Source organism: Macaca fascicularis, chromosome 10 (genome assembly GCF_037993035.2).
Source record: "Macaca fascicularis isolate 582-1 chromosome 10, T2T-MFA8v1.1".
Lineage (NCBI taxonomy): Eukaryota > Metazoa > Chordata > Mammalia > Primates > Cercopithecidae > Macaca > Macaca fascicularis.
In genome coordinates, this window is record NC_088384.1 from 19,554,941 (window position 1) to 19,582,838 (window position 27,898).

A 27,898-nucleotide genomic window follows, 5' to 3' on the forward strand; every position below is an offset into this window, starting at 1 on the left:
GTCCTTGATCTCCATATTCCCCAGCATGCCTGGTGGCTTAGGGTCTTGCCCAATACAGGCTCTCAGTAAACACTGAGAATTTTCTTGAAAGAAATCATTTCAAAGAAAGCCTCTGGACCTTAGTTACCTGGTCAAATAAGGAGCGGCGTGGAGCCGATGATTTGCAAGTGATTCCTAGCTGTTAAATTATGTGACTCCATGAACTCCCAAGTAACAGATGATATTAATAATAATAATAATTCTCTAGATCATGTAGTATTGATATTTTTACAAAAGTTCTAGGGACTACACGGACACATGCACAAAACAGTGCATTTTTCAAGGATACACACATGTCTAAATACAGATTATAGAAGACAGATTGGAAGCACATATATCAAATACCCAGGAGTGGAAGACTGGAAGGGGAAAGGAGAATAGGACTGTGAGTGGGAGACAAAAAAAGAAAATGTCAGGTAAAGCAAGGGAGGGATCTTGCACTAACCAATCATAATACTGTGTCAGCAACTCAATTGCATTTGAGGTCAAAAAGAACTCCAGAAAGTTCTAACGTCCTTCTGTATCCAAGAGGAGAAGGTACAGCAGCATTTGATAAGAATCAAACAAGTGTAATTATCCCCATTCTTGCTAAGCAGATGGGGAGAGGCTTGTTGTTATTTATCTAATGTCCCAAAGATGATCCAAACCTGGAACAAAACGCTTATTTCCCAAAAGACAGATTACGCCAAGAAACTATTCTAACTATACCAGCCCCTATTACCAGTATAAGGCAGCTGGTGCTTAGTGCCAAATATTAAGTCAGGGGAGAGAGAGATTTCTGAAGGCCTAGCCAGAAGAAGTTCTCAGAATGACAATGAGGAGACAGTGGTTGGTGTAGGTGCATTAGTACATTTGCTCAATAAATATTAACTTAGCCATCTACTGCACGTGTCAAGCACTAATAACAGCTGTGAATAACACAGACAAAATCCCTGGTCTCAAGAAGCTTATATTCAAATGCTGTAAATATAAATAAATAAATGACAAAAACAATGATCAGAGAGTGGTAAGTGCTATGAAGAGAATAGAGGGTGTGATAGAGTGATTAGATTGAAGAGTCTGAGAAGGTCACTCTATGGACTTTCTCTAATATTAAAGAATTACTATTATAATTCAGACCTTTAAGCTGAGATCTGGATGACAAAAAAGTTAATCATTCAGAGACCACAGGAATAGCATTCCCACTAAGCAAAGACCCCCTGACACCCCACAAGTGGGAAAGATATGCATAGTTGAGAAGCAAAAAGAAGGTTGATATGTGATAATGATTTGTGATCTTAATATTTTAAAACAGAGTCATTTAGGCTGAGTGTGGTGGCTTATGCTTCTAATCCCAGAACTTTAGGAGGCTGAAGCAAGAGGATTGCTTCAGACCAGGAGTTGGAGACCAGCCTGGGCAACATAGTGAGACCCTGCCACTATAAAAAAAAAACAATATAAAAACTTAGCTGGGCATGGTGGTGCATGCCTGTAGTACTACCTACTTAGGAGGCTGAGGAGGGAGGATCAATTGAGCCCAGGACTTGCAGGCTTCAATGAACTATGATCAGTCATGCCACTGCACTCCAGCCAAATTAAGAGTGAGACCCTGACTCAAAAAAAAAGTGAGTTTTATTCTAAGTGAGATGGGATGCCACTGGAGGATCTGAAGCAGGAGAGGGACAGCACCTAATTTACTTTTTTAAATTGCTGTAAGTTGTGTGTAGAGTGCAGTGTTGGGGGCAAGGGAGAAAATAGAACAACCAGGTGGGAGACTATCACTGGCTTAGGTGAGAGAGGACAGTGGCTTGGACTAGGGTGACAGCAGTTGAGACAAAGGCAAGGGTAGAGATTAGGAAGTGTGTTTTAGAAACAAAGTTGGCAGGCTCTGTTGATAGGTTAGATGTGGGAAATGTGGGACAGAATAATCAAAGGTAACTCCTAGATTTGGAACTTGAGTAACTGGGTGGATGCCATTCATTAAGAAGGGGAAACTAGGGGAAGGCAGGGTGTTTAGAGACATCTACCTCCTTCTGCTCAAAGCTTGATGGGGATAACAGTCCTTTTTTGTTTTGTTTTGTTTTCTGAGACAGCGTTTTATTCCTGTCACCCAGGCTGGAGTGCAGTGGCACATCTCGGCTCACTGCAACCTCTGCCTCCCAGGCTCAAGTGATCCTCCAGCCTCAGCCTCCCAAGTAGCTGGGACTACAGGTGCGCACCACCACACCTGACTAATTTTTGTATTTTTTGTAGAGATGGGGGTTCGCCATGTTGCCCAGGCTTGTCTCGAACTCCTAGTCTCAAGCAATCCATCTGCCTCGGCCTCCTAAAATGCTGGGATTACTGGTGTGAGCCACCCTACCCGGCCTAACAGTCCACTTTTAATCAAAAGTTTTGTTCTGCAAGTGGCCTACCTGCCCTGACGCACTATCTTTTCATTTATCACCTCTTGCTTGATAAATAAGTAAGCCTAATGCTGTACTATTAAGGACATAATTACCAGAAATGATTAACTGCATTAGATGAGTCATAAGTTCAGAAAGTCCTCTCCAATCTCTCTCCCAAACAGGGACATTGTACTCTAAGCAATGTCAGGCTGTCCTGAAGTCCCCACTCACTATCTGAGAAGACAGTGGAATGAGGCCAGGAGAGCTCGGGGTACCAGAATGACCTGAGCCCAGGTTCTGTTCATTTTATTAGGGGAACCACCTTCCTTATTCTGGACTTCCTCCCTTTACCCCATGACCTACACTTAATCATTTACCGAAACTCTGACTCTGCCTTCACAATATTATGGCCACCTAGCTCTTTCTAGATGACCCTTCTGCTGCCTGTCACTATCTCTCAACAGGACCAAGTAACGGGCTGCTAGAGGATCTCTATTCTCTCCTTTTCATCAGTCACCTCCCCACCCACCCACATGGCCAAGCAACCTCCCCAAAGCACAACTCTGATCATAACACTGACCTATTCAGAGACTCTCCTGGACACCCAAAAGGGTCTGTCAAGTGGTCTTTCTGACAGCTACAGGCCTAAAAACAGTCTTAGGAATATAGCAAGGTTTCAAGGTAAAGTTCTCTCAAGTGCAAAGACAGCATGAGCTTTACAACTCAAGTTTGAATGATTTATTGACCTCTTACTATCTGGGTGATTAGAACATCTACAAGCCTCTGTCTTCTCTCATGGCAGGGTTGGTGCAGGAGTCAAATGAAATTATGAACCAGTTGTGACTGACACAGCTGATTCTTATCAGTGTCCCTTCCCTCCTTTCTCCTTCCAAGAGGATAATTACTTCACCAGCAAAGACAATTAGCAAGAGCTACAATGGATACTGTTATCGACAGAATTGTGTCCTCTCTGCAAAATTCATATGTTAAAGCCTGTATTCATATGTTAAAGTTGGTATTCATAAATACCAACCCCCAAGGTGATGGTATTTGGAGATAGGGTCTTTAGGGAGATAATAAGGTTAAATGAGCACATAAGGGTGGAGCCCCAATCTGATAGGATTGGTGTCCTTATAAGAAGAGACACCAGAAATCTCTGTCTGTCTCTCCCCCTATACATGCACAGTAAAGAGGCCATGTATGAGGACACAGCAAAAAGGCAGCCATCTACAAGCCAGGAAGAGAGGCCTCACCTGAAGCCAACCCTGAAGGCACCTCGATTTTTGACTTCTACCTTCTAGAACTATGAGAAAATTAATTTCTGTTGTTTAAGCCACCCAGTCTGTGGTATTTTGTTATGGCAGCCTGAGCCAACTAAGACAGACACCATTGTTTTATGGCCTGTACTCCCCTGCCAGGTTTTTACGCTGCTCCTCCTGTTGCTGGAGCTCACCAACAATGCGTTCATCATGCCAATTTCCCAAACACTTTCTCTGTCCACTCCTCACCCACGCTCATGCCCATTTGAGAATTGGCACCACTCCCATGCAGGGAGTGACCCAGTGCCATGAATCACCATTCTCTGTAATTCTCTAGAATTTCCCCCCGCGTTGCTATGAATTCAGGATTTCAGACTTTATCTAAAATTTCCCCAACTTGACCTCACCTCTCATTAACTTATTTCCCAACCCTCCTCACCTTCTGATGGGACTCGAAAGGCCATTACAAGTATGTGGATACTTTTGCTGCTTGTTGTGCAAGATGAACTGAGTCTGACCAAACCCAAAAGGTCTGAGAGCATGGGAATTGGGAAAACAACATAATGTCACATCACAAAATGCAGAAAGGCTATTTATTCTTTTGACTTTAGGGAATTTGTAGTCACATTTTACTACCTAGATGTCCTATCCTGGAAGGCTGGTGGGAGGGGAGATGTATGGAGAAATTAAACAATCATTGAATCTTTCAGAGTGGAATGGGTCTGTGGATGCCACAGCTTAAGTCCCCTCTGCAACACCTCCCAAGTGATGGTCAGTTCTTAATGCATACCTCTAGTGACAGAGAACTCGCTACCTTACAATGCAGCTGAATCTGTGGTGGAACAACTCTAGTTGTTAAAAAGTCATTCTTGGCCGGGCACGGTGGCTCACGCCTGTAATCCCAGCACTTTGGGAGGCCAAGGCAGGCGGATCACGAGGTCAGGAGATCGAAACCATCCTGGCTAACTCGGTGAAACCCCGTCTCTACTAAAAACTGCAAAAAATTAGCCGGGTGTGGTGGTGGGCACCTGTAGTCCCAGCTACTCGGGAGGCTGAGGCAGGAGAATGGCATGAACCCGGGAGGCGGAGCTTGCAGTGAGCTGAGATCGCGCCACTGCACTCCAGCCTGAGAAACAGAGCGAGACTCCTTCTCAAAAAAAAAAAAAAAAAAAAAAAGTCATTATTTGAGCTGAAGTCTACCTATCAGTCCTACTTCCACCCTTTAGAATATAACAGAACAAGTCAAATTTCTCTTCCACAAGTTAGCCCTTCCAATATCTGAGGACAGGGATGGTTTCCCTGCTTAAATTTTCCCCAGACTTCTCATGTGTCTGTTCCTCTTCTTATGTGTCTGTTCCTCATTGACAATGGACTTGATTCTCATCACCCTTGTTGTTCTCTGCTCCCTGAGTCCCATCTCTGTCCCCAAAGTGGACCTCAGACCTGAATAGACTATTCCAAACATAAGCCATTCAGAATGAAGCAAACTGCCCCTCTTGACTTCCGGTAAGGTTTTAACATTCCAAACATGAGCCATCTAGAATGAAGCAAGCTGCCCCTCTTGACTTCCCGTAAGATTTTAACATCATCCACCTTCAAATCCCCGTTGAAACCTGTCACTCGGCCATGAGTTCTTGGCAGTACGGAGGACCTGGGCCAGTCCCTCTAATTGCTATCACTATTAAAGAATTTGCCTCTCTGTTATTTGGAACATTCAGCAAGAACAGATTTCCTCCCGATGCAATTTAGATTACTGAAAAGACCAATTTGGTTTGCCTTAACAAAACAGTGGCTGTATCACTTAAATTCTTTTAAAGGCTGAGGTGGGAGGATCACTTGAGCCCAGGAATTCAAGGTTGCAGTAAGTATGATCATGCTGCTGCAGCAATCTGGGGGACAGAGCAAGACCATGTCCCCCACCAAAAAATAAACAAAATGCTAAGATCTGGAGGGCAAAAAGTGAAAGAGGTTCTCTCCAAAATCACTTGCTTAACTGCCAGAGTTTTAAAGCTCTGTTACCCGCCAGGCGCGGTGGCTCACACCTGTAATCCCAGCACTTTGGGAGATGAGCCAGACAGATCACCTGAGGTCAGGAGTTCGAGACCAGGTATGGTCAACATGGTGAAACCCCATCTCTACTAAAAATACAAAAAAATTAGCCAGATGTGGTGGGGGGCGCCTGTAATCCCAGCTACTCGGGAGGCTGAGGAAGGAGAATCACTTGAGCCTGGGAGGCAGAGGTTGTAGTGAGCCGAGATCGTGCCATTGGACTCCAGCCTGGGCAACAAGAGCAAAGTTCCATCTCTTAAAAAAAAAAAAAAAAATATATATATATATATATATATATGTGTGTGTGTGTGTGTGTGTGTGTGTGTGTCTGTATATACATCTACGTGTGTGTGTGTGTATACACACCTATGTATGTATACACAGGTATACATGGCACCTGTGCTACCCAGTGGGCGGCATTTTCACTTCAACCACATGCCAATATATAGAACATGGAGTGAAAGAAACTTTGACCGATCTCACCAGGGAGACCTCAGAACTGGAGGGCTTGGTAGAATCAAGACTTCCAGGATACCATCAGGCCGCAGTAAAGTTATGAAAGCAAAGATATTTCCACTGGAAATCCACTGAAGCCACTCAAAAGCTTGGTGGGAAATCCTTCCACAAACAATTTATCTCCTCAAGAGATGGGATTGTGAGAGTTCTCAGAGGTGATCTCAACCACCAGAGACAACAAAGGTTATTGACCAGAGCACTTTTCTACCTCTCAGCTGTGGCATGAAATTCAGAAGAGGTATTACAGGCACTCCAGGCTCTCTGCAATAAAGTCAGTCCCACCTTCTCCAATCTCAGCAGCCCTGTCATGCCCTGTCATGTCACCTCCACTCTGGCAAAACCACACTGGCTCTATTTCCAAGATACGCTCTGTGCTTTCCTGCCTCCTGCTTTCGTTTATGAGATTTTTCTTTTTCCTGGAATGCCCTCTTCATCAAGCTCTGTCTATAAAAATGCTTCCCTCGTCTTCAAAATGAAGCCCCGTCCCACCTCTCCACTAACACCATCCAGAGCCGATCTCCATCCTCCCATCTCTTACCTCACATGTTGTCTGCTCCCCTCTCCTGGTGTGTGTCACGTCCCCACTTTGATAACTGCTTCCACACAGGTCTATTGCCCCAAATACCTTCTAGCCTTCAAAGAGCCCACTTTTGAGACAGAGTCTTGTTCTATCGCCCAGGTAGGAGCGCAGTGGTGTGATCTCAGCTCACTGTGACCTCTGCCTCTCAGCTGTGGCATGAAATTCAGAAGACGAATTTCAGGTACTCCTGGCTCTCTGCAATCCAGTCCTGCTTCCACTTAACAGAGGACATTCTTTGTGCATGGCAAGGACTCAGTAAAGTTCTGCTGAGTGAGTAAGTGATATCAAATCCTTGAACGTTCCACTTGGGGAAACAACAAAAACCATAGCAACCAAATGTCTTGAGAGTTGCATTTGTTCCCACTGGGGCATGGAGTAAGGATGCTTCTCAGGGACATGCCAAGGACCACTCTCTCTGGAAGAGGAGGCAATAAACCTAGCCTGCCAGGCCTACCCAGGGTCCATAAGAACAGCAGGGTATACTGGAGACTATGAAGTGGCTCTGTGAAATGTCAGTCAGGCAACCCATAAGCTCAGTGTTCATAAGAACAAGACCATAAGGGGAACTGACCTTATAGGTTAGTCCATCAAATAGGCTTTTTTTAATGTTAAATACTTGGTGTTGACAAGTAAATAGGCTCTCCCACATATTTCTGGTAGAGATGTAAATTGATACCATTTTTCTGGAAAGTTGTTGGTTGGTACACATTACAATCATTTAAAAGTTTGTCTCCTTCCACTTATACGACCCTATTTTTAGGACTCGGTTTTAAGCAAATTATCACAGATGCAGACAAAGATTTAGATATAAGGATTTCATCAGTATGTTCATTGCTATGTCATTTACAACAGAGGAATGTTGGAAACCACGTAAGGGCCCAACAATAGAAAAACAATTAGAGGCCGGGCGCGGTGGCTCAAGCCTGTAATCCCAGCACTTTGGGAGGCCGAGACGGGCGGATCACGAGGTCAGGAGATCGAGACCATCCTGGCTAACACGGTGAAACCCCGTCTCTAATAAAAAATACAAAAAAAAACTAGCCGGGCGAGGTGGCGGGTGCCTGTAGTCCCAGCTACTCGGCAGGCTGAGGCAGGAGAATGGCGTGAACCCGGGAGGCAGAGCTTGCAGTGAGCCGAGATCTGGCCATTGCACTCCAGCCTGGGTGACACAGCAAGACTCTGTCTCAAAAAAAAAAAAAAAGAAAGAAAAACAATTAGACAAATTCAAGTTCATATTTATGATGGAATTTAAAAAAATTTTTTTGTAGAGATGGGATCTCACTATATTGACTAGGCTGGTCTCGAACTCCTGACCTCAAGCTATCCTCCCAGCTTGGCTTCCCAAAGTGCTAGGATTATAGGCATGAGCCACTGCACCCAGCCATATGACGGAATATTGTGCAGCCATTAAAATTATAGCTTTGAAGAATTTATTATGACATGAGGAGATACAAACCTATATGCCATATGAGTCCCAAAATGTTTAAATATATGCATAAGGGTGTGGGGGGGTGTGTGTGTGTGTACCTGTGTATACATAAATATATCCAAATTTAACAATGATTATCTTGGGAAGACAAAACAATGTGAGTGCATTTTTAAAATATTTCTCCAATTTTTTCACAAGGGGTTTGTATAATTTTATAATCAGAACAAAATCCTTTAAAATCTGTAAGAATAAGGGACAACAATTCCAGAGCTGTCTCAGATTCACTAGCAGAGCCTGAGGACTGAAAGCAAAGTAGGCATGTAAGTTATGTGTTTTTGTTGAGGGGGGATGTAGAAAAAGACATGAAAATGTCACCGAGTGCTAACTACAGTTATGTTTTGTGTGCATGGAAATAGAAAACTGACATCTTAATCCAGCTCATGTGATGTTAGAGCTGGAGTTACCTTGGAAATGATTACAGCTGACCTTGCTATTTTCCAATGAAAATAAAATTGTAGCCCAGAGGAAGAAAGTGATTCACATTTACACATTAATTTTATCTTTACTTCCACACCCTAAGGACAGTAAGGCAGCATGGGCACACTCAGGATCACAAATCCAGGCATCAAGAATTGTCCTGGGGGCTGGGTGCAGTAGCTTACGCCTGTAATGCCAGCACCTTGGGAGGCTGTGGCAAGATCACTTGAATCCAGGAGTTTGAGACCTGCCTAGGCAACATAGTGAGACCCCATCTCTACAAAAAAATAACAAATAACTGGGTGCAGTGGCACTGTCTACAGTCCCAGCTACTCAGGAGGCTGAGCTAGGAGGATCCTTTGAGTCTAGGCTTTGATGAGCTGTGATCACACCACTGCACTCCAGCTTGGGCAACAGAATGAAATCGTATCTCAAAAAAAAACAATGAAAAGAATTGCCCAGGGCAATGGACAACTGGCTTCACAATCAGAGGCAGCCAGGGGATTTTTAAAAAGGATCCTGTATCAATAATCATACTTGAAAGTACAGTTAAGTGGCATGGACATCCTTTTCCTCCCCTCCTTCAAAGCACACTGAGAACTTTCCAACCTGGTTCTAATCTTGGTTCTGCCATAGCAAACTATGTGACCTTGAGGCAGTCACTTTACTGCTTTTAGTCTCAGTCTCCTCCACTATAAACCAAGGATAAGAATCTTTTTTGGCCTACCCTAAAGGGTGTTACTGAACTTTAATGACGTGACAAAATTTAAGAAAGTTTTGCTCCACAAAGACATGCTATTCTGAAGAAATATTAATGCTTTTACACAGCCCATGTTTTCACAGATTACCCTGAATTTCCTGAAAGAAACAGAGTCATCATTTTCTCCTTGAGGAAACAAGGTCATCGTAGCCCAAATGGAAAATGCACTCAGCTAATTTCAGGAAACCTTTTTCTTTGTTAATGAACCATCTAAGACCCAGAATGTCCAGAATTCTGGAGATGGCTTTCTGCTCCCTGCTTTTGTCCTTCTCTTTAAGGGATATCGGGAGATCCCAGGGCCTCTTCTCCATCCCTTCTCTAGGCTGTGTTAGACTCCTGCATTGGGATATCCTCCAATCATGGTCCTTAAACTTTAACATAACCAGAATACAAGATATACAGTTAAATCTGCCTATCTTGAATATGCAGGTTCACAGATAATACATTCATTATTTATACATTTGTAGTGTAAGTATGTCCCAAATATTGCATGGGACATACTTATGCAAAAAAAAAAAAAAAAAGACAAAAAAAGACAGAAAGGTATGTATTGTTTGCCTGAAATTCAGATTTAACTGGGCATCCTGTATTTTTATTTGCTAAATCTGGCAACCCTAATTAGAATCACCTGTAGGACTTATTAAAACACAGACTGGTTAGGCATGGTGGCTCACACCTGTAGTCCCAGCACTTTGGGAAGCCAAAGGGGGAAGATTGCTTGAGCTCGGGAGTTCGAGACCAGGCTGCACAACATAGCGAGCTCTCACCTCTACTACAAATCAAAAATTAGCCAGGCGTGGTGGCATGCACCTGTAGTCCCAGGTACTCAGGAAGCTAAGGTGGGAGGATCGCTTGAGTCCAGGAGATCAAGGCTATAGTGAGCTATGATCACATCACTGCACTCCCACAGAGCAAGACCGTGTCTCAAACAAACAACAACAACAAAAAACCACACAGATTACTAGGCCCCATTTCCTAGCATTTGTGATTCATTAGGTCTGGTTTGAGGCTAGAAATTTTGCATTTCTAACAAGAGTGCAGGTCCTGCTGATGCTGCTGGTCTGGGTACCACAGTTTGAGAGCCCCATCCTGGGAGAATAAGAAGGGGAGAGGAGAATGCTAACTTTCACAGCACCGCCTTTGGGCCAAGGGTTGGGCCATGTATTTCATTTGCTTTTTCTTTTTTAATGCCCACTACAATTCTGTGAGGTTGGTATTATTCTGATCTTCATTTACAGATGAGAATAAGGATCAGAAGATTGAAGTGACTTGCCCAAGGTCTTATAGCCAAAGGTGACTGAAGTCCCAGGGGCACAGGGAGAGGCTGTGGCACACACTGACTTTCTGGTTTTTCCCGGGATATTCCCTTCTGAATGTCCCTGAAGGAGCACAGTGGGGTGAGACCCTCTTACCCATCCCACCGTAAACTCAGGAGTGGCACGTGCTCATCTGTATCATGTTTTCATATTCCTTCTTCACCTTCTCAGGAATTTGTCTTTAATCATGATTAGTGTCTCCCTTAGTAAGCTCTCTTTTCACAGAGGGAGTTTGAAAAGATTTAATCTTGGATCCTTGCCATCTCAAGGATCACACTTCCTGGATTGGGACAGAAAATCAGATGGAGCTCCTATATTCAGAATATTTTATTTCTGAGACTCTAGTAAATATTTAGACACAGGCTTTGCTCCAGAGTCATCACAGTCTCTATTTACTCGGCCAACTCCTGTTCCCATGGACAATGGTCCTCTTTCACTCATTACCTTCATGAAATTCTCTCCTTGCCCAAAGAACCAAAGGGGCAGGAACTCAAGAAACCACTGACATTTTCCCACCAGTTTTTGGCACAAAAGACAGGTGAGGTCTTCCGCTGGCATTTAGAGGTTCAGGAGGCTGAAGACCAATCCATCCTCTCATCGAGATGAGCCCGTCTTTGAAATCATCAGCAATTCAGGGTCACTCATTCAAAGCACCTGATCTAAATACACCATCTTGGCCAGGTGCAGTGTCTCACACCTGTAATCCCAGCACTTTGGGAGGCCAAGGTGGGCAGATCACATGAGGCCAGGAGTTCAAGACCAGCCTGGCCAACATGGTGAAACCCTGTCTCTACTAAAAATACAAAAAAATTAGCCAGGCATGGTAGCACAACCTTGTAATCCTAGCTACTAGGGAGGCTGAGGCAGGAGAATCTCTTGAATCTGGAAGGTGGAGGTTGCAGTGAGCCAAGATTATACCACTGCACTCCAGATTGGGCGACAGAGTGAGACCCTGTCTCAAATAAATAAATATGTATACCATCTCTACCCCACACTGGCCCCCTTTCAGTTTTTCAAATATCCCAAGCTTCTTCCTACATCAGGGCCTTTGGCCATTCTGGTCCTTCCGCTTGGGTTGCTCATCCCAGAATCTTCACACGGCTGGCTCCTTCTGATCATTCAAGGCTCAACCTGAATGCTCAGTCCTCAGAAAGGCCCTCTCTGAGCCTGTGTTGAATAAGGAAGACCCTTCTCCCTCCCACTGAACCTCACCCTTGACTCAAATATATTTTCTCTGGACACTTAACTATTATTAATTTTACATGTATTTTGTAAGAATGTGAGGGACACATACACACATGCACACAGATATATACCAGCACCTACACAGCGTCTGGCACATAGTAGGTATCAACATGCAGTTGTGGAATGAAAGAATAATACTACATAAATAGATGAATGATTCAATTCACAGCTTAAGGAGGAGAAGCTGGAGATGAGAAACAATTACTGTTTTATTTTTGGTTTTAGATGGAATCTTGCTCTGTTGCCCAAGTTGGAGTGCAGTGGTGCGATCTAAGCTCATTGCAACCTCCATCTCCCGGGTTCAAGCAATTCTCCTGCCTCAGCCTCCCAAGTAGCTGGGATTACAGGCACCTACCACCATGCCCAGCTAATTTTTGTAATTTTAGTAGAGACGGGGTTTCACCATGTTGGCCAGGCTGGTCTCGAACCCCCAATCTCAGGCGATCTGCCTGCCTCGGCCTGCCAAAGTGCTGGGATTACTGGCGTGAGCCACTGCACCCAGCCGAGAAACAATTATAATGACCATAATCATGATAGCCATCCCTCGGACAGCATTAAACTATACAGTGTCCTAAGAGATTTACATGTATTAACTAATTTAATCCCAGATATATTTCTAATATGAATAATCCAACGAATTCATTTTAACTGATAGTTTCACCACCTTTCTGCCTCTTCTGATTTCTACCAACCAGAAATATGGATTATAAAAATGTATTTTTTTCTCTGTCTACAGAAGCACTAATCTGTTAGAAAATGCTGGGAAGGCAGCCAGTGAGAAAGGAGAAGCCAGGTGCTTAGGTACCAACTAGATGGCAGGGACTTGGTTACACATCAATCAATTGATGCCTAGAAACACCAAGAACACATGGAGTGCTGAGTGGCTGTATATTAATCAGAGAAACTACTCAGAGGAGAGACTAAGCCATGAAGAATGGGAGGGAAGTGGTTCCATCAAAGAAAAAAAAGAAAGAAGGATGAAGGGGAGAGGAAGAGGAAAAGAGAAGAGAGGGGGAAAAGAGAAGGAAGAAAGGGAAGGAGGGAAAGAATGAGAAGGAGGAGGAGAATAAAAAGGAAGAGAAGGTGGAGGAATAGGAAAAGGAGAATGAGTAATAGGAAGAGAAGAAAAGGGAGGAAAAAGAAGGAGGAAGAAGAGAGAGCAAAGCAGACACTGCTGTGATAACCCAAAAGCTCCCACCCAAAATACAATGGGGAACTGCCAAGTTTTGCAAAACCTCGACTCAAACTGAGAAAACAAATGGCCTGAGAGTGAGGAAAGATAGCCACACCGAACTTTACCAAGGAGTCCAATGTGGGCTGAAATTGGGAACTCTGATTAGGGCTTGCTTTTCCAGTTTTACTCCCATGAGCCTAAACAACAACAGTTTTTCTCTGTGCATAAAAACAGAAATTTGGAGCACTGCTGGAGGCAGGCTTTGACTTAGACCCAGCACCCTCCTAACCGCCTGAATTCTTACCACTGTATGCACTGTGTGGCCCCTGCATCAGAGCCAGAATATAGACTCAGGTCTCAGGTGACACCACCAAGGGAGACCAGCATGAGGGTCTGGGGACATGTCCCTCTCCTCCCTCTTTTCTCTTTAATTCAGCCCATATTTGTCAAGTGCCTTCTTGCAGTGCAAGGCGTTGGTGTTGTGAGGCCTAAAAAAAAAATTAAGAAAAGTGTAGGCCTGGCTTTCATCATAGGGCACTGGGATAAATAAGAGCACATGCAGGTAAAAACGAGTAGAGCAGGGAGAGAGGGCCAAATGGACCTGGGCCAGAGGAGGCAGGAATTGCTTCCCCCAGGCTTATGAAGAGTCAAGTACTTATCTTTCCTTCTCACTTCTTCGTGGGGTGCATCCCTGCCTCTCCCATGTCCAGCTGCCTGGTTCCCTCTCTTCCTCTCCAATCCGTGAGTTCCCACCCATGTATTGGGACTACCAGGTTTTTCTAAGACACCCTTTGGCCCCTCTGGTGACATCATAAGTGACTGGACTTTGATCTGATCATTAGGTTTTAGAAACATAAAGATAAAATCAGATATATTTTATCCAAGAGGACTTGAAAAGTTTGAGAACCTGTCCTCTTTCTTCAGGGAAAATTTTCATCAGCGTCTCTGGTCAGCCCTAAATGAAATAATTTCTTGGTTTTCAGACCAATCTTTAGGCCACACCAATTGCCTCAAAAATTTCCATCTCAAAAGACAAGGAGAAAGAGACCTGAATAACCAGAAGATCAGAGGGAGTCTTAGCTCTGTCATTAGCTTGTGTAAACGTGGGCAACCCATGGGGTTAATCATCATCTTCACTGTACTTACCTCACTAGATCATTGAGGATTCAGTCAGATAAGTGATATGACAGTCCTACAACAGGTTTCAGTTGCAAAGAAGAACAAGAGCTAAACCTGAGAGTTTCATGTGTGCCAGGCTCTGTTCTGAGACTGTGTGTGTGTGTCCTCAAAACAACAAATCTGGCCCTCCACCTATTTTTGCAAATAAAGTCAGCCACATCCATTCATTCATCCATTTTCCTTGGATGCTTTTGTGTTACAGCAGTAGAGTGGAGTAGTTGTGACAGAGATGACATAGCAGCAAAGCCAAAAATATTTACTATCTGGCCCTTTACAGAAAAAGTTTGTCAACTATTTTGTTGTTGTTGGGTCTGGGATTTTTGTTGTTGTTGGTTTTGATTTTTTGTTGTTGTTGTTGTTGCTGCTGTTGTTTGAAACAGGGTCTCACTCTGTCCCCCAGGCTGGAAGGCAGTAACGTAATCATGGCTCACTGCAGCCTTGACCTTCCCAGATCAAGTGATCCTCCCACCTCAGCCTTCCAATTAGCTAGGACTACAGGTGCACACCACCACGCCCAGCTAGTTTTTAATTTTTCTGTAGAGATGGGATCTTGCTATGTTGCCCAGGCTGGTCTTGAACTCCTGGGCTCAAGTAGTTCTATCACTTCTGCCTCCCAAAATACCTGGATTGCAGGTGTGAGTCACCGTGCCTAGCTGAAACTCAGAATTTTAGTCCTGGAAGAGCCTTTGAGATTCCTTCTCTGACCATCTCCACATTATAGAGGAGACTTTCAGAGACTCAGAGATTAATGAATTGCCCAATGTCACAAAGCTGGAACAAGCTAAATCCTGTGTGCATTTCCCATTCCCTGCTCTTTGAAATACTTCTTCCTGAATCTAAGGGAGCTGCTCTCATGGAACTGGCTCTGCCAGTAGTCCTGGTAGGTGTGATCAAACTCTCTTCCAAAACAAGAGTCTCTCACTGGGCTATGTACCTGGGGCCCCACTTCTCTGTGTAATTTCTGCTGCCAATGTCCAAAGAGTGGGGAATTCCCCTTCAAAGAGCAGCCCCTGAGCTGCACAGCTTTCCGCCCTCGCATCTCCACACAGACAGCTGTGAGTGAAGGGCGCCAAACCCTGGTGCCACAGAAAAAGGGAATCCTGGGCCACCAACCAGCCCAGTTACATAAGGTACAGTTTCATGGTTTCGTGTTACTCAGATGAGTTGCCTTGGCTTGCCTCAAGCATGACTCAGGCTTCCGGGGACCTCCCCGCCTGGATCCCTACGTAAGCTGACTCCTCTTGTAATTTCAATCCTGGAGTCCTTGCTCCTTCCCTCTGATTGTCCCTCGCTTCTATCCTCAAGCCAACACACAAAACAGTTTTTCTGTCTGGGCTTCATTCAGTTTTCAGGAACAGAGTCTGTTTCCAGAGTTTCTGTATCTTCATCTGAAAGGAAAGGTCATAACCATTCCTTTCAAAGCCCCCTAAGCCCCAGAAATGCCCAAAACCAGCCTCTCCTCTGTCCAATATGTTTTCAGACTTTATGAGCTCCGACTTTCTCCTACTTTTCTTGTGGGTGACAACCCAAATCCTCCCTGTCTCAGGTATATCAACACAGGTCAATACAAGTCGTTCCTTCCTAAAATCCCGCAGGATTCTCTTGCAGAAGCTTCTCTGCTGCCCACTCTTCCTATGGCACAAAGCGACTGGCAAAGGGCAAGAGAGATGTCAGCAGTGGAGAGTCTCTGACCCCTGTGAAACGTACCTTGGGCCAGCACATTTGAGAACTGATATTCTGGTTATGGATTTATGGACCAATGATAGGCTTTGAACCAACTTTGTATTTTATTTCAAATGGAAATCTAGAAGCAACTTTCAATGTGGTTTCAAATCTTTTTAACTTTGGAGGGAAAGTGCTTAGATTCTTTCATGCTGTGTTTTCCTTTGATTTCTTCTTCCAGGTATGCATTTCTATGTTGTTATTAAATCATTTTAAATTTTAGAATGGAAATCACCACGCTTATTGGTCTTTTAAATTATCAGTTTTTAAACTTTGCAAGTCAGCAGAACCTTGTTTTCAAAGAAAATCTTAGTTGATTCCTCTTGTATAAAATAAATAACAGTTGGGTTGATGGGGTTAGAGAAAGGAGAACAGCCCTAGAAGCACTTCTGCAGAGCCCCAGAGTTGTAGGGAAAATAGTTTAAAAATAATTACTTTAGAATATAATCTTTCTTTCTCTCTCTCTCTCTCTTTCTTTCTTTCTTTATTTTTGAGACGGAGTCTCGCTCTGTTGCCCAGGCTGGAGTGCAGTGGCACGATCTCGGCTCACTGCAATCTCCGCTCATTGCAATCTCCTCCTCCCGGGTTCACGCCATGCTCCTGCCTCAGCCTCCCGAGTAGCTGGGACTACAGACGCCCTCCACCTCACCCGGCTAATTTTTTGTATTTTTAGTAGAGACGGGGTTTCACCGTGTTAGCCAGGATGGTCTCAATCTCCTGACCTTGTGAGCCGTCTGCCTCAGCCTCCCAAAGTACTGGGATTACAGGCATGAGCCGCCGCACCTGGCCAACCATACTTTATTTAATCTAAGGCATGAACTATTGTAAGACATACCAAGCAGCACAAAGAAAGAAAAACACTGCCACTGAATGCCACTGATTGACCCGATTTCAGAGATGATAAAAGGTGGTCAATGTGTAGCTAGAACTGATTATTTACAGTAGTATAAATATACATATAAATCATGTGAATTCACACAGTCAACTTGAAAGTTAAATTTAAGAGAATCAGCAGCAGTAGCTTCAGGTAAACGCCAGCTTCCATTCACTGAGCACTACTAAGTACTGTGCACCAGACAGATGGCAACTGGAGAGGTTGCCTCGGCACTCCTATCCTTCCTTCCATTTCTTAACGTTCCCATTTATTGATCATTCAGTAGGCAGTGTTGAGTGCTATACATGCATTGTCTCATGTGATTCTAATACATGGAGAGGTTTAGAATCTATTAACGTAATCTTGTGAAACCTTAGATGGAAACTATGGTTGGAGGAAATAGAGTCAAATGTCAGCCTCATCAAGGAAGCAGTGATTTCTGCACAAAAGAAGAAAAATGACGCCATGTTTCTCTGTTGGTTAGAAAAATCTGATACTGAGACATGCATGCATAAGGAAAACACCTACAGGAAACTTTACGTAAACCACTAAACCCTATCTGCTTTGGGTGGGACCAGTCCCTCTCCTCAACAAACCCTCAACCCAGATCCAGACTGGGGCACTATCAGAAAGAAAAAAATCATCTCTAGTTAAGATGTGATGTGTTCTCAGGCCCAGCCCAAAATGCATATCTCCTAAGAGTGGTTCTGCTTCATGCCTCCCTGTCTCATTGTTCTTCTCTAAGACACAGAAATTGGAAGCTGAAATCTTACCCCCAGTATATCAACCTTAAAAGTTTTCATCTTGATTATAGTCAATGGATGGAAAAATAGCCTGTCTGAAAATGGAATAGTTTGTCTTAAAAGTAGTGAGTTTCCTATCAGGTAGGGTAGGGAGGAGAAAGTGGAGTTAGGTGCAGACTGAGGCTGGATGAGCATTTAGGAGGCCTGCTATAGGGGGCACAGAAGCATTCGATGGGGTGGGAGGTGCATTGTTTTCAAAATAAATAAACTCCAAGGTCCTTTTCAGCTCTCTAATTCAGTAAATCTCAAGTCCACTGAGATTTCATGCCAACCTTAGATCTGAAATCCACAGATTGGCACTGTTGAATAAAATGTTCTATAATGATAGAAAGGTTCTAGATCTGCACTCTAGGTAGCTACTTATCCACCTGTGGCTTTTGAGCACTTGAAATATGGCTATGTGACTGAGGAAGGAAATTTTTAGTTTTATCTAATTTTAATTTTAGTTTAAACAGCCAGTGTGGCTGGTGCCTACCATATTGGACAGCACAGCTCTAGAGAGACTACTCAGTCTTGTCTTGAACTTTGGGATAAGGGATACTTCTTTAACACCAGCTTCTGGGAAACCACAAAAGTCCAAAGCACTGAGAAGACAGAAAGCTCTGACGCAAAACTGAAAAGAGGCATCCAAATATATGTGCCTCTACCAAGCAAGGTGTCAGGAGAGACCACCATGAGGGGCCAACCACAGAAGTCAGCATCTGTCCAATATTCTTGGCCACCTTAAGAATAAAATAGAAATGGTTTCATGGTTTCTCTTTTATGTGGAACCTTAAAAACCAAAACAATTCAGAAGTTCAAGACAAGCCTGGCCAACATGGTGAAACCCTGTGTCTACTAAAAATACAAAAAGTAGCCAGGCATGGTGGTGGGCACCTGTAATTTCAGCTACTCAGAAGGTTGAGGCAAGAGAATCACCTGAACCCAGGAGGCAGAGGTTGCAGTGAGCCAAGATCGTGCCATTACACTCCAACCTGGGTGACAAGAGCAAAACTCCGTCTCAAGAAACAAAACAAAACAATAGAAACAGAGTAGAATGGTGCCCACCAGGAGCTGTGGCAGGAGCTGTGGCAGGAGCTGTGGCAGAAGAGGGTGGAGGGGGATGGGAAGATGCTGGCTAAAGAGTACAAAGTTTCAGGTAGGTTGATTTAAGTTCTGGAGATCTATTCTACAGCCCCATGACCATAGTTAATATAATATGTCATAAACTCGAAAATTGCTAAGAAATTAGATCTTAAGGCTGGGTTTGGTGGCTTATGCCTGTAATCCCAACACTTTGGGAGCCAAGGCAGGAGGATTGCTTGAGCCCAGGAGTTTGAGATCAGCCTAGGCAACATAGCAAGACTCCATCTCAATTCTTTTTAAAAAACAAAAAACAAAAAAGAGAAAGAAATTAGATCTTGCCGGGCACAGTGGCTCAAGCCTGTAATCCCAGCACTTTGGGAGGCCGAGATGGGCGGATCACGAGATCAGGAGATCGAGACCATCCTGGCTAACACGGTGAAACCCCGTCTCTACTAAAAATGCAAAAAATTAGCCAGGCGTGGTGGCAGGTGCCTGTAGTCCCAGCTACTCGGGAGGCTGAGGCAGGAGAATGGCATAAACCCGGGAGGCGGAGCTTGCAGTGAGCTGAGATCCGGCCACTGCACTCCAGCCTGGGCAACAGAGCGAGACTCCATCTCAAAAAAAAAAAGAAATTAGATCTTAAATGTTCTCACTATAAAAAATAAGTGCAGTATGTGAGGTGATAGAGACATTAATTAGTTTAATTTAATCATTGTACTTTGTATATACATCAAAACATTCCATTGTACACTGTAAATACATACAAATTTTAGTTGTCAAAAAATTAAAATTTTTTAACAATAGAAATGACTTCAAGGATAACCCAAGCAACTGGGAAGATGCCAGTTATTTAAAAATTCATCCCAAAATAGCTGATCAAAGGCCAACTGCAGGATGTGGCATGATTTCCTGGTACAGTTCTCTCTGGCTGTACTTACCCTGACAGGGGCATTCTTTACCTTCTTGCTTCCTTCAGCCAGCTCACAGCCGTCACTCCCTTCTCATTGTATGTACTTTTCATCATCTTATGCTTTCACCAGCCAGTCTTATTTGTATCTTAAGCCCAAGAAATTGCACGGTTTGGCCAATGTGTTCAACCAGTCACTTAAATGAGAACTCCTAATCAAAATGGTCATGGGGCTGAATTGATAAACTGGCCAGAGCCCTAAGATATGATGGAAGGAACTTCCTGGTTTCTCTTCCACCCATGCACATGTCCTTTGATTGTGACAGTTCCACCCATGTACAAACACAAAATCCAACAAGAGAGAGGAATCCTCATCCAGTGGAAAACTGTAATTGGAAACAGCAGGGGGCACCTCCTTCATCCATTAAATGAGTATCTAGGGGCTCCATGTATCAGGCATTTCGTTAGGCTCTGAAGTAGGACAGATAAAACCTCTTTTCCATGGGACTTAAAGTAGGAACATGGTAGCAAAAGAACCACTATTTATTGAGCTCCCCCACAAACATAAGAGGTCTCCACTTTTCATAACATTCCTGGAAGGTAAATGTTATCATCCCCCTTTTATAGAAATGGAAACTCAAGAATTGCCCAAGATCACCTCGGTCTGTGTGCTCTTTCCTCTGACCACCCACCTTGTGCAGTCTCTTCCTTTATTTATTCCTTGGAGGACTCTAAGGGTGATTTATTTAAAGGCTATTCCCTTACGACAAGAGATTAAGGGTGCCCAGGAGACCCGATGAGCATGAGACTCACTGTCAAGAATCTTTTTGGGATCTTTGTATCCTAGAATCACCACCACCCAAAGCCAAGAAGAAAATGAGTTCCTAAAGGAACTCATCAGTTAAGCAGTTATGCAAATAGTATTTCAGAGAAAACTTACCGGCCACCACACCATACTTCGGCCTGCCAGGAAGAAGCCTCCAACAGTTCCACGATTGGTGGAAAACATAGCCTGAGGAGGAAAGGGTCAAAAATGTAATAGAAAACTAGAAGAGTGGCCTTGCCAGCCAAAAGAATATACCTCCCCATATGTGCACCTTCTTCTACCCACTCCACTTTGTGAAACACTTTCATATTCCTTCTTCCCCTGCAGCCTCAAAAGACTAAGATGAAGGAGCCAGGAACCTACGTTTGATAGACAAGGAAACTGAGGCTCAGAGGACATATACAGCTTACTCTAGGGCTAGTGCAAAATTAGCTTCCAGCAAGTCACTCCACCTGGATCTGCTTGCTTGTCTGTTAAACGGCAGGAATGGAGCTTTTTATGCCTTTCTTACAAGCATATTGAGGTGCCTAATGAATGCTGTATTTATTTTAGCCTCCTGAGTAGCTGGGATTACAGCCACATGGTGGCATATGCCTATAATCCCAGCTACTCAGGAGGCTGAGGTGGGGGAATCATTTGAGCCCAGGAATTCAAGACCAGCCTAGGAAACATAGCAACACACATCTCAAAAAAAAAGAAAAAGAAATATCATACTTTTTTAAAGTACCATATGGGATATGAATGATATCTTTGTTACCAGAAAAGTGAAAAAATGCTCTTAAGAATGCAAGGCATTTGTACTAAATATTAAATAAAAGACCAGACAAATTCAAGTCTTTCCTCTCTGAGGGTGTAGGTAGCAGGTTGCTGGAATCATCATCATATATGTAGAATGATTATATATATTTTAGACAGAGTCTCACTCAGTCACCTAGGCTAGAGTGCAGTGGCATGATCTCAGATCACTGCAACCTCTGCCTCCTGGGTTCAAGCAATTCTCGTGCCTCGGCCTCCTGAGTAGCTGGGACTACAGGCATGTGCTATCACACCCGGCTAATTTTTGTATTTTTAGTAGAGATGGGTTTCACCATATTGGTCAGGCTGATCTCAAACTCCTGACCTCAAGTGATCTGCCCGCCTTGGCCTCCCAAAGTGCTGGGATTACAGGAGTAAGCCACCACACACAGCCAATATATTATGACTATAGTGTTAGTATAGAGGAAGGAGAGGACTCTGTCAGACCAGGGAGCCAGGAAAGGCTTACAGAGCTAGCAGCATTTCAGCAAATCTTGATTGAAGAAAGAATGGAATTTTATTAGAGAAGAGGGAGGAATGTGGTAAGATTCCAGAACAGCAGATCTAGAGGTGGAACCTCACCCAGCATGGAGAAGGAGAGAATGGCGAACAGTGTTATCTGGTGAGCTTTGCTGAGGCATTTGAATGGAGAAAGTGGTGAGAAGTGGGGCAGAACACACAGTCAAATGCCAGGCTAAAACGTGCAGACTTTATTGCATAGGCAGTAGGGAGCCACTGAGGGTTCATGAGGAGAAAAATGACATGCGTCTTCAATATACGATGACTAGCACCTCCCACAGATCCCTTGGAATGTTGCCTCCAAGCCTTCAGATTATTTCTGGTCCAGCTCAGGCCCAGGGCCAGTCCTCCAGCAGAAAATAGGGTCAGTGCCTCTGTTCCTGGCCCCTGGCCATCTTCCCTCTTCTTCTATGTTATTGGCTCCTCTTAGCGGACACTTGCTAACCTCCCTGAAAATGTTAGTAGCTGATAGTGACTTAACTGTGTCAGAGGTGGTGCCTTCTTTTTTTTTTTTTAGATGGAGTCTCATTCTGTTGCCCAGGCTGGAGTGCAGTGGTGCAGCCTCGGCTCACTGCAACCTCCACCTCCCGGGTTCAAGCAATTCTCATGCCTCAGCCTCCTGAGTAGCTGGGAGTACAGGCACACACCACCACGCCTGCTAATTTTTGTACAGACAGGGTTTTGCCATGTTGTCCAGACTGATCTTGAACTCCCGATCTCAGGTGATCTGCCAGCCTCGGCCTCCAAAAGTACTGGGATTACAGGCATGAGCCACTACGCCCGGCCGATGTCTGCATTTTCATAGGTGACCACTAAGCTAAAAAGCATCACTATTCCGAAGGCATTAACCCCTGATGGTGACATCTCAGGCACTTAGACACTTGTAATTTAGTCATCAAACATGCCTGAGACAGATAACATGTTGCTAGGTGCTCAGACTCAACAATGTATTATTGAACTTAGTCCTTTAGGAAGCAGGGCCATTATTGTGTCCCATCAGTCAACACAGATTTGCTGAGCTCCCCCATGTGCTGGGCAGTACCCGGGAGAGCATGGCTTGGGTCTTTCTGGACTCCTGGCAGGGTCCTTCCTCCCATAGGAGATACTGTGAAGTCCTCTGTAGCAGTTTTTTTGGGAATAGCAAGAGATCTAAGAATCAGAAAAGGTAGCTAAGGGCCAAAACAGAAACAAATCCCAAGGACCCGAGCTATAGCAACTGACCAAGGAAAAGCCATTCTGAAGGCCACTGTGAAGTTGAAGAAGATTGATATCCCCAGTTGGTCTCAGAAATGAAGACCTTAGAGGAAGAATGTGAGGGCAGAGACTAGAGTGGGGAGCTGAAATAATTCAGGAAAGATGATGGGGATGGACAAAAGGTGAAGAGAGGTGTGTGTGCACCAAGGCTTTTCTTCTTCGGAATTTTCATCCCCTCATCCATGCAAGCCCAGACACTACCTATTCATTCTTCAAGGCCCCTCAAAATCCACTTCCCCATGAAACCCTACCTGACACTCCCCCATGGAAACCTCCTCCTTCCCTACAGCCTCCTCCCTTCTCCAAGTGAAAGTGTCTGAACACCCAGATGACTTCACTTATGCCTTGTTCACAGCCACTACAATTTTTTTTTACTTTGTGTTACCATATTACAAATTTTTAATTTCCCATAATGCTTTGGGCATAATGCTTTGTGCACAGAAAATCACTGTTCTGTGAGCATGAGATGCTCAAAGGATAACTTTAAAAGTTCCAGACACCACTTTGTAAACCACAGTGTTACATTCACCTGTCCACTCTACAACTAGAAGAGAATGAACTCACAACTCCAAGCTGCTGCGGTAAAAGAAGGACAATTACTGACCCACAATGTTTTGGTTTGGGGTTTACTTGGGTTCTATCTCCACGGAATACAAAGAGCACTGAGCAGAAAGGAAGAACTTTAGGCCTCTTTCCAGAAGAGGAACAACTTAAGAAGCTGAGGATGTTGGGCCTGGAGAAGAGAAGCCTCAAATGCAGCCTATTGTCTTCTGAAATGTAAAGTGGAACAGACATGATGCTTGGTGTGGCCCACATAGGACACAACCAGACAAAATGACAGAAGTTCCAAGACATCAGGTCTGAGCCCAGAGCCAAAAGGAATATCCTCTCTGTCAGAGCTGTCCAGAGATGGAATAAAGCCACTTAGGAGAGTTTCCACTGGAAGTGTTCAAGTGAAGGCTGTTGACAACTAGTCTAAAGTTGATTTTGTCAAATGATCTAAAGAACAGCATCAACTTAAAAAAAAAAGCAAAGGAATTCAGCACCACCAGGACACTGTCACAACAATGCAATGACAGTAAGGACCATGGAGAGAGTATTCCCAGAAAGGCAAGTGTCTTGGGGAGTGGGAAAGGTAGAATAGTGGAAAGAGCATTGGCTTTGGCATCATAAGACCTTGATTCTTGTCCCAGCTCTGGGACTGATTCATCTGAATGACTTCTGGTCACCCTCTCGGATCCTTATCTGTAAAACAGAAAGGTTGGGCTCCTTCAAGGGCCATTCCAATTCAGTCATTCAATGATGCTATCAGTTCAAATGACTGCATAAGACAGGGGTCAGTAATATTTTTTTCTTTAAAGAAAAAGGGCCTGATGGTAAATACTGAGGCTTTGTGGAATATACAGGGTCTCTGCTGCAAATTCTTCATATTTTGTTTTGTTATTTCTTTTTCACAACCCTTCAGAAGTGTAAAAACCATTCTTGGCTTATGGACCATACAAAAACAGGCTGTGAGACAGATGTGGCCCATGGGCCATAGTTTAACAACCCCTGGCTTGAGGGAATTTCAGGATAGCTTGATGAACTCTTCCAGGAAGAATAAGGTCAGAGATCCAGCTTAAAAGGATATAAAATTCCCTAAGAAACAAACTGATAGGTGGTGAAAGAAAAATGGAAATTAACTCTGAAGAAGCAATAAGCCAAAGCCTAAAATATGATTGGAGGAGGCAGAGTTGTAAAAGGACAAAACAGAACCAAATAACGTTGGAAGACATGGAGAAGGTGACAGAGGGACATTGACTCAAGTGTAGGTCTTTTCTAAGTTGAAGAAACACAATGGGCCTGAACCATTCTGCCTCTGCAGCCCAGAGATCATGAAGGAGTCAGAATGGCCACCCCTGAATCAAGTCACTCTTGACACTTTAACAGCAAACAGAGGAGGACAAACTGGAAGAAATCCAATGCATTAAATGACCAGGGTCCAGAGGCACTGTCTAATGGGGGAAGATTAAACATAGACAAATACTAAACAAGCTATTAAGTAGCATTTAGCAGGACAAGTGATACTGATTCACAGATACTTGAAACATGTAAACACCATTTAAAAAGTATAAACACCTACTGGACTGGCAGGGCTAAAATGAGATTGGTTAAGAGAACCGAGATTATCAGAGATTGTCTGGGAAACAGGCAGTACTGTATAGCCAGCAGATGACAGGCTCACACTTTGGCTCCAGCACTTATAAGCTGGGGTGGGTGGGAGGAGGAAATCAGTCACAGTGGCAGAGTGCCTGGTACCATAAAAAATCAAGAGCCAAGAGATCTGAGTTCCAAGAACAATTTCATCTATTGTAACCTTAAGCAAATCACAACCAAATGAGGCTTCAATTTCCTCTTCTGTAAAATGGGGATTAGCATTCTGGCCTTCCCTGTCTTGTGGCTTTTGTAAAAATATACTACCCACCTGACCACTGCTGCCCATTTTCAAACATTGTTCAGAGTCTAGATCATACCATGGAAGGTAAATGACAATAGTAGTTTTTTTTTTAATCCCAGAATCCGTAAACAGCTTTCAGATTCACCTCTGCATATCCTCACCACAACCATGGGGGAGTCATTAGAATAGATAAGAGTGTACCTATTTTAAAGTTGAGTAAACGGAGGCTGAGGGAAGTTACCCAGTGTTGCAGAATTCGAACCATATGAAAGCCAGTAGTGACCTTGAGTATCCTGGCTCCTAGTTGGTCAGTTTCCACTATGTCTGGGAAGCTGAGAGTATTGAGGGAAAGTCAGCCATACTGACCCCATGTGACACTTGGGAGGCATTCTGCCACATGTAGTTTCTATAATTCCTTTGAAAAAAAAACACTTCCTTTTCCTTTTGTCCCTGAAAAAGCTGTGTGTCCACAGAAGGGTTCATGCCTATCTTCCTCTCCTCTAAGTCAAAAGAGTTCAACACAATTACCAGCTGGTACAGCAGCCTCCGTGGGCTTATCACCTCCACCTCCATAACAATCATGAGAGTGGCTGGAATATCTGCAAACTTTTTATACTTTTTATAATTTTTTTATTTTTTGTAGAGACAGAGTCTCAGAATGTTGCCCAGGCTGATCTCAAACTCCTGGACTCAAGCAATCCTCCCACTTTGGCCTCTCAAAATGCTAGGATTACAGGAGTGAGCCATCACACTCGGTCCTGCACACTTTTAAAACATCTCCTCCTCTGGTTGTTGGGCGTGCCAGAGTCTGTCATAAGTGAAATGTCCATGTTCCAGGTGGCTGAGAACAAGTTTCTCTGGTTTGTTGTGTTCCCAGAGTCCCAAAAGGAGACACACACTTCCCTCTCCCCAGTGCCAGGTCACCCCCAGATCTTCCTCCTCCTCCTCCTTCTCCTCCTCTTCCTTTTCCACCCATCTTTCTCTTCTCTAACTTGCTCCAGCCCCTGGGATCCTCACGCACAAGGCCTCTGGGTTAACCTCTCCCAGAATGGGGGCATGGAGTCAGTATCCCACTGTCTGCCACCTCAGCATCCTCATCTCTGGGGCTGGCAGAGGCTGTGGCTTTCCCACTCCACACCGTTTCTTTCCCATCTGAAACTGGATGACTAAAAGGTAGGACAGTAGTCACCTGCTAGAGGCTCATCTCCCAAGCCCCGGAGCCCTCGCTGCAGCTCCAAGTGGCCCCTTCCCTGCTCCTTACACTTTCCAGTGGTCTCTTCAAACCCCCACCTTCCTCCTCTGCTCACAGGCCCAGGTATCCTCCTTGGTCCTTCCTGGCAGGCTGCCCTGGGCACCCTTCTCACTTCTGCTCATCCTTGCTTGCCCTCCTCCCTTCATGCTGTGCTTCTGAGTGCTTCTAAAGTGCTTCCAAGTCATTTCCTCTCCCCTCCACTGACACTTAAGCCTACTGCCCTTTGCAGCTCAGCGAGGCTGTTGCTCCTCCTCCGTGAGCACCCTCCCCGCCCGCGTCCCAGGACCCACTGCATACCCACAGTCCGACGGCCATCACCACCACGAAGTAGATAACGATGACAGAGATGTCAGCTGCATTGCGAATGAGCTCGTGGGTCTCAACAGGCCGGGTTACCGCGGTGGTCGTGGGGCTCCAGGTGCTACTGTCCATGGTGGCAGCGTTGTGTCCCTCCCTCTCACCAGGGCCACTAGCTCCTTATACGGCCTCCTGGTTAATGATCAGCACTGGGGGAGGGGACCTGGGACGTTGAGGGAGCAGGGCAGTAGCGTGGGGCCCCTGTGATGCCTTGCAGGCTGCACCGTTGGGAAGCAGCTCCGGGCGTGGAGCCCAGGAAGGAGCAGCTGGCTGAGCTGTTGGCTGGGGCAGCGGTTGGGCAGGTAAGAGTTGTCCTGTGAATGGGGAGGGGCCAGCCAGGGGGTGGTGCCTGCCTGGCACAAAGGCCCACTGTACTCCCACAGCAGGCACCAGCAGCGCCACCACACCTGCCCTTGCCAGAGCTGGAGTGGCTCCATTGAGGGAACAGGCCACCTCAGGCTGGGGGCCTAGAGGCTTCAGATCACCTGCCACCCATCCTTGGACCAGTCCTAGGCCTTCTAAGGACTTGGCTTATCCGCTTGTAAAATGGGTGCAGCACTCTTCTGAGGAATCAGTCAAGTCTTGTTCTCCCTGGAGAACATTCTTGAGAGGATAGAGAGTTTCTGGTTGTCGCTGGAAGAAAATCAGCACAATCCTAATCTCTTGGCCACTAGGACAGCCACCCACCCACCCACATT

General features: G+C 44.6%; 1 protein-coding gene across 1 annotated transcript in view; it reads right to left on the bottom strand.

The window, feature by feature from the left end:
• Positions 1–27,297, bottom strand: part of SLC5A1 (solute carrier family 5 member 1) — a 73,502-nt gene extending 46,205 nt beyond the window's left edge. The window contains exons 1-2 of the mRNA XM_005567508.5: positions 27,141–27,297; positions 20,701–20,772 (exon numbers count right to left, since the gene is read on the bottom strand). Coding sequence (XP_005567565.3) covers positions 20,701–20,772; positions 27,141–27,275 — 207 coding nt within the window. The 5' untranslated portion in view covers positions 27,276–27,297. The remainder of the gene's footprint in view (positions 1–20,700; positions 20,773–27,140) is intronic.
• Positions 27,298–27,898: the final 601 nt, after the last annotated feature.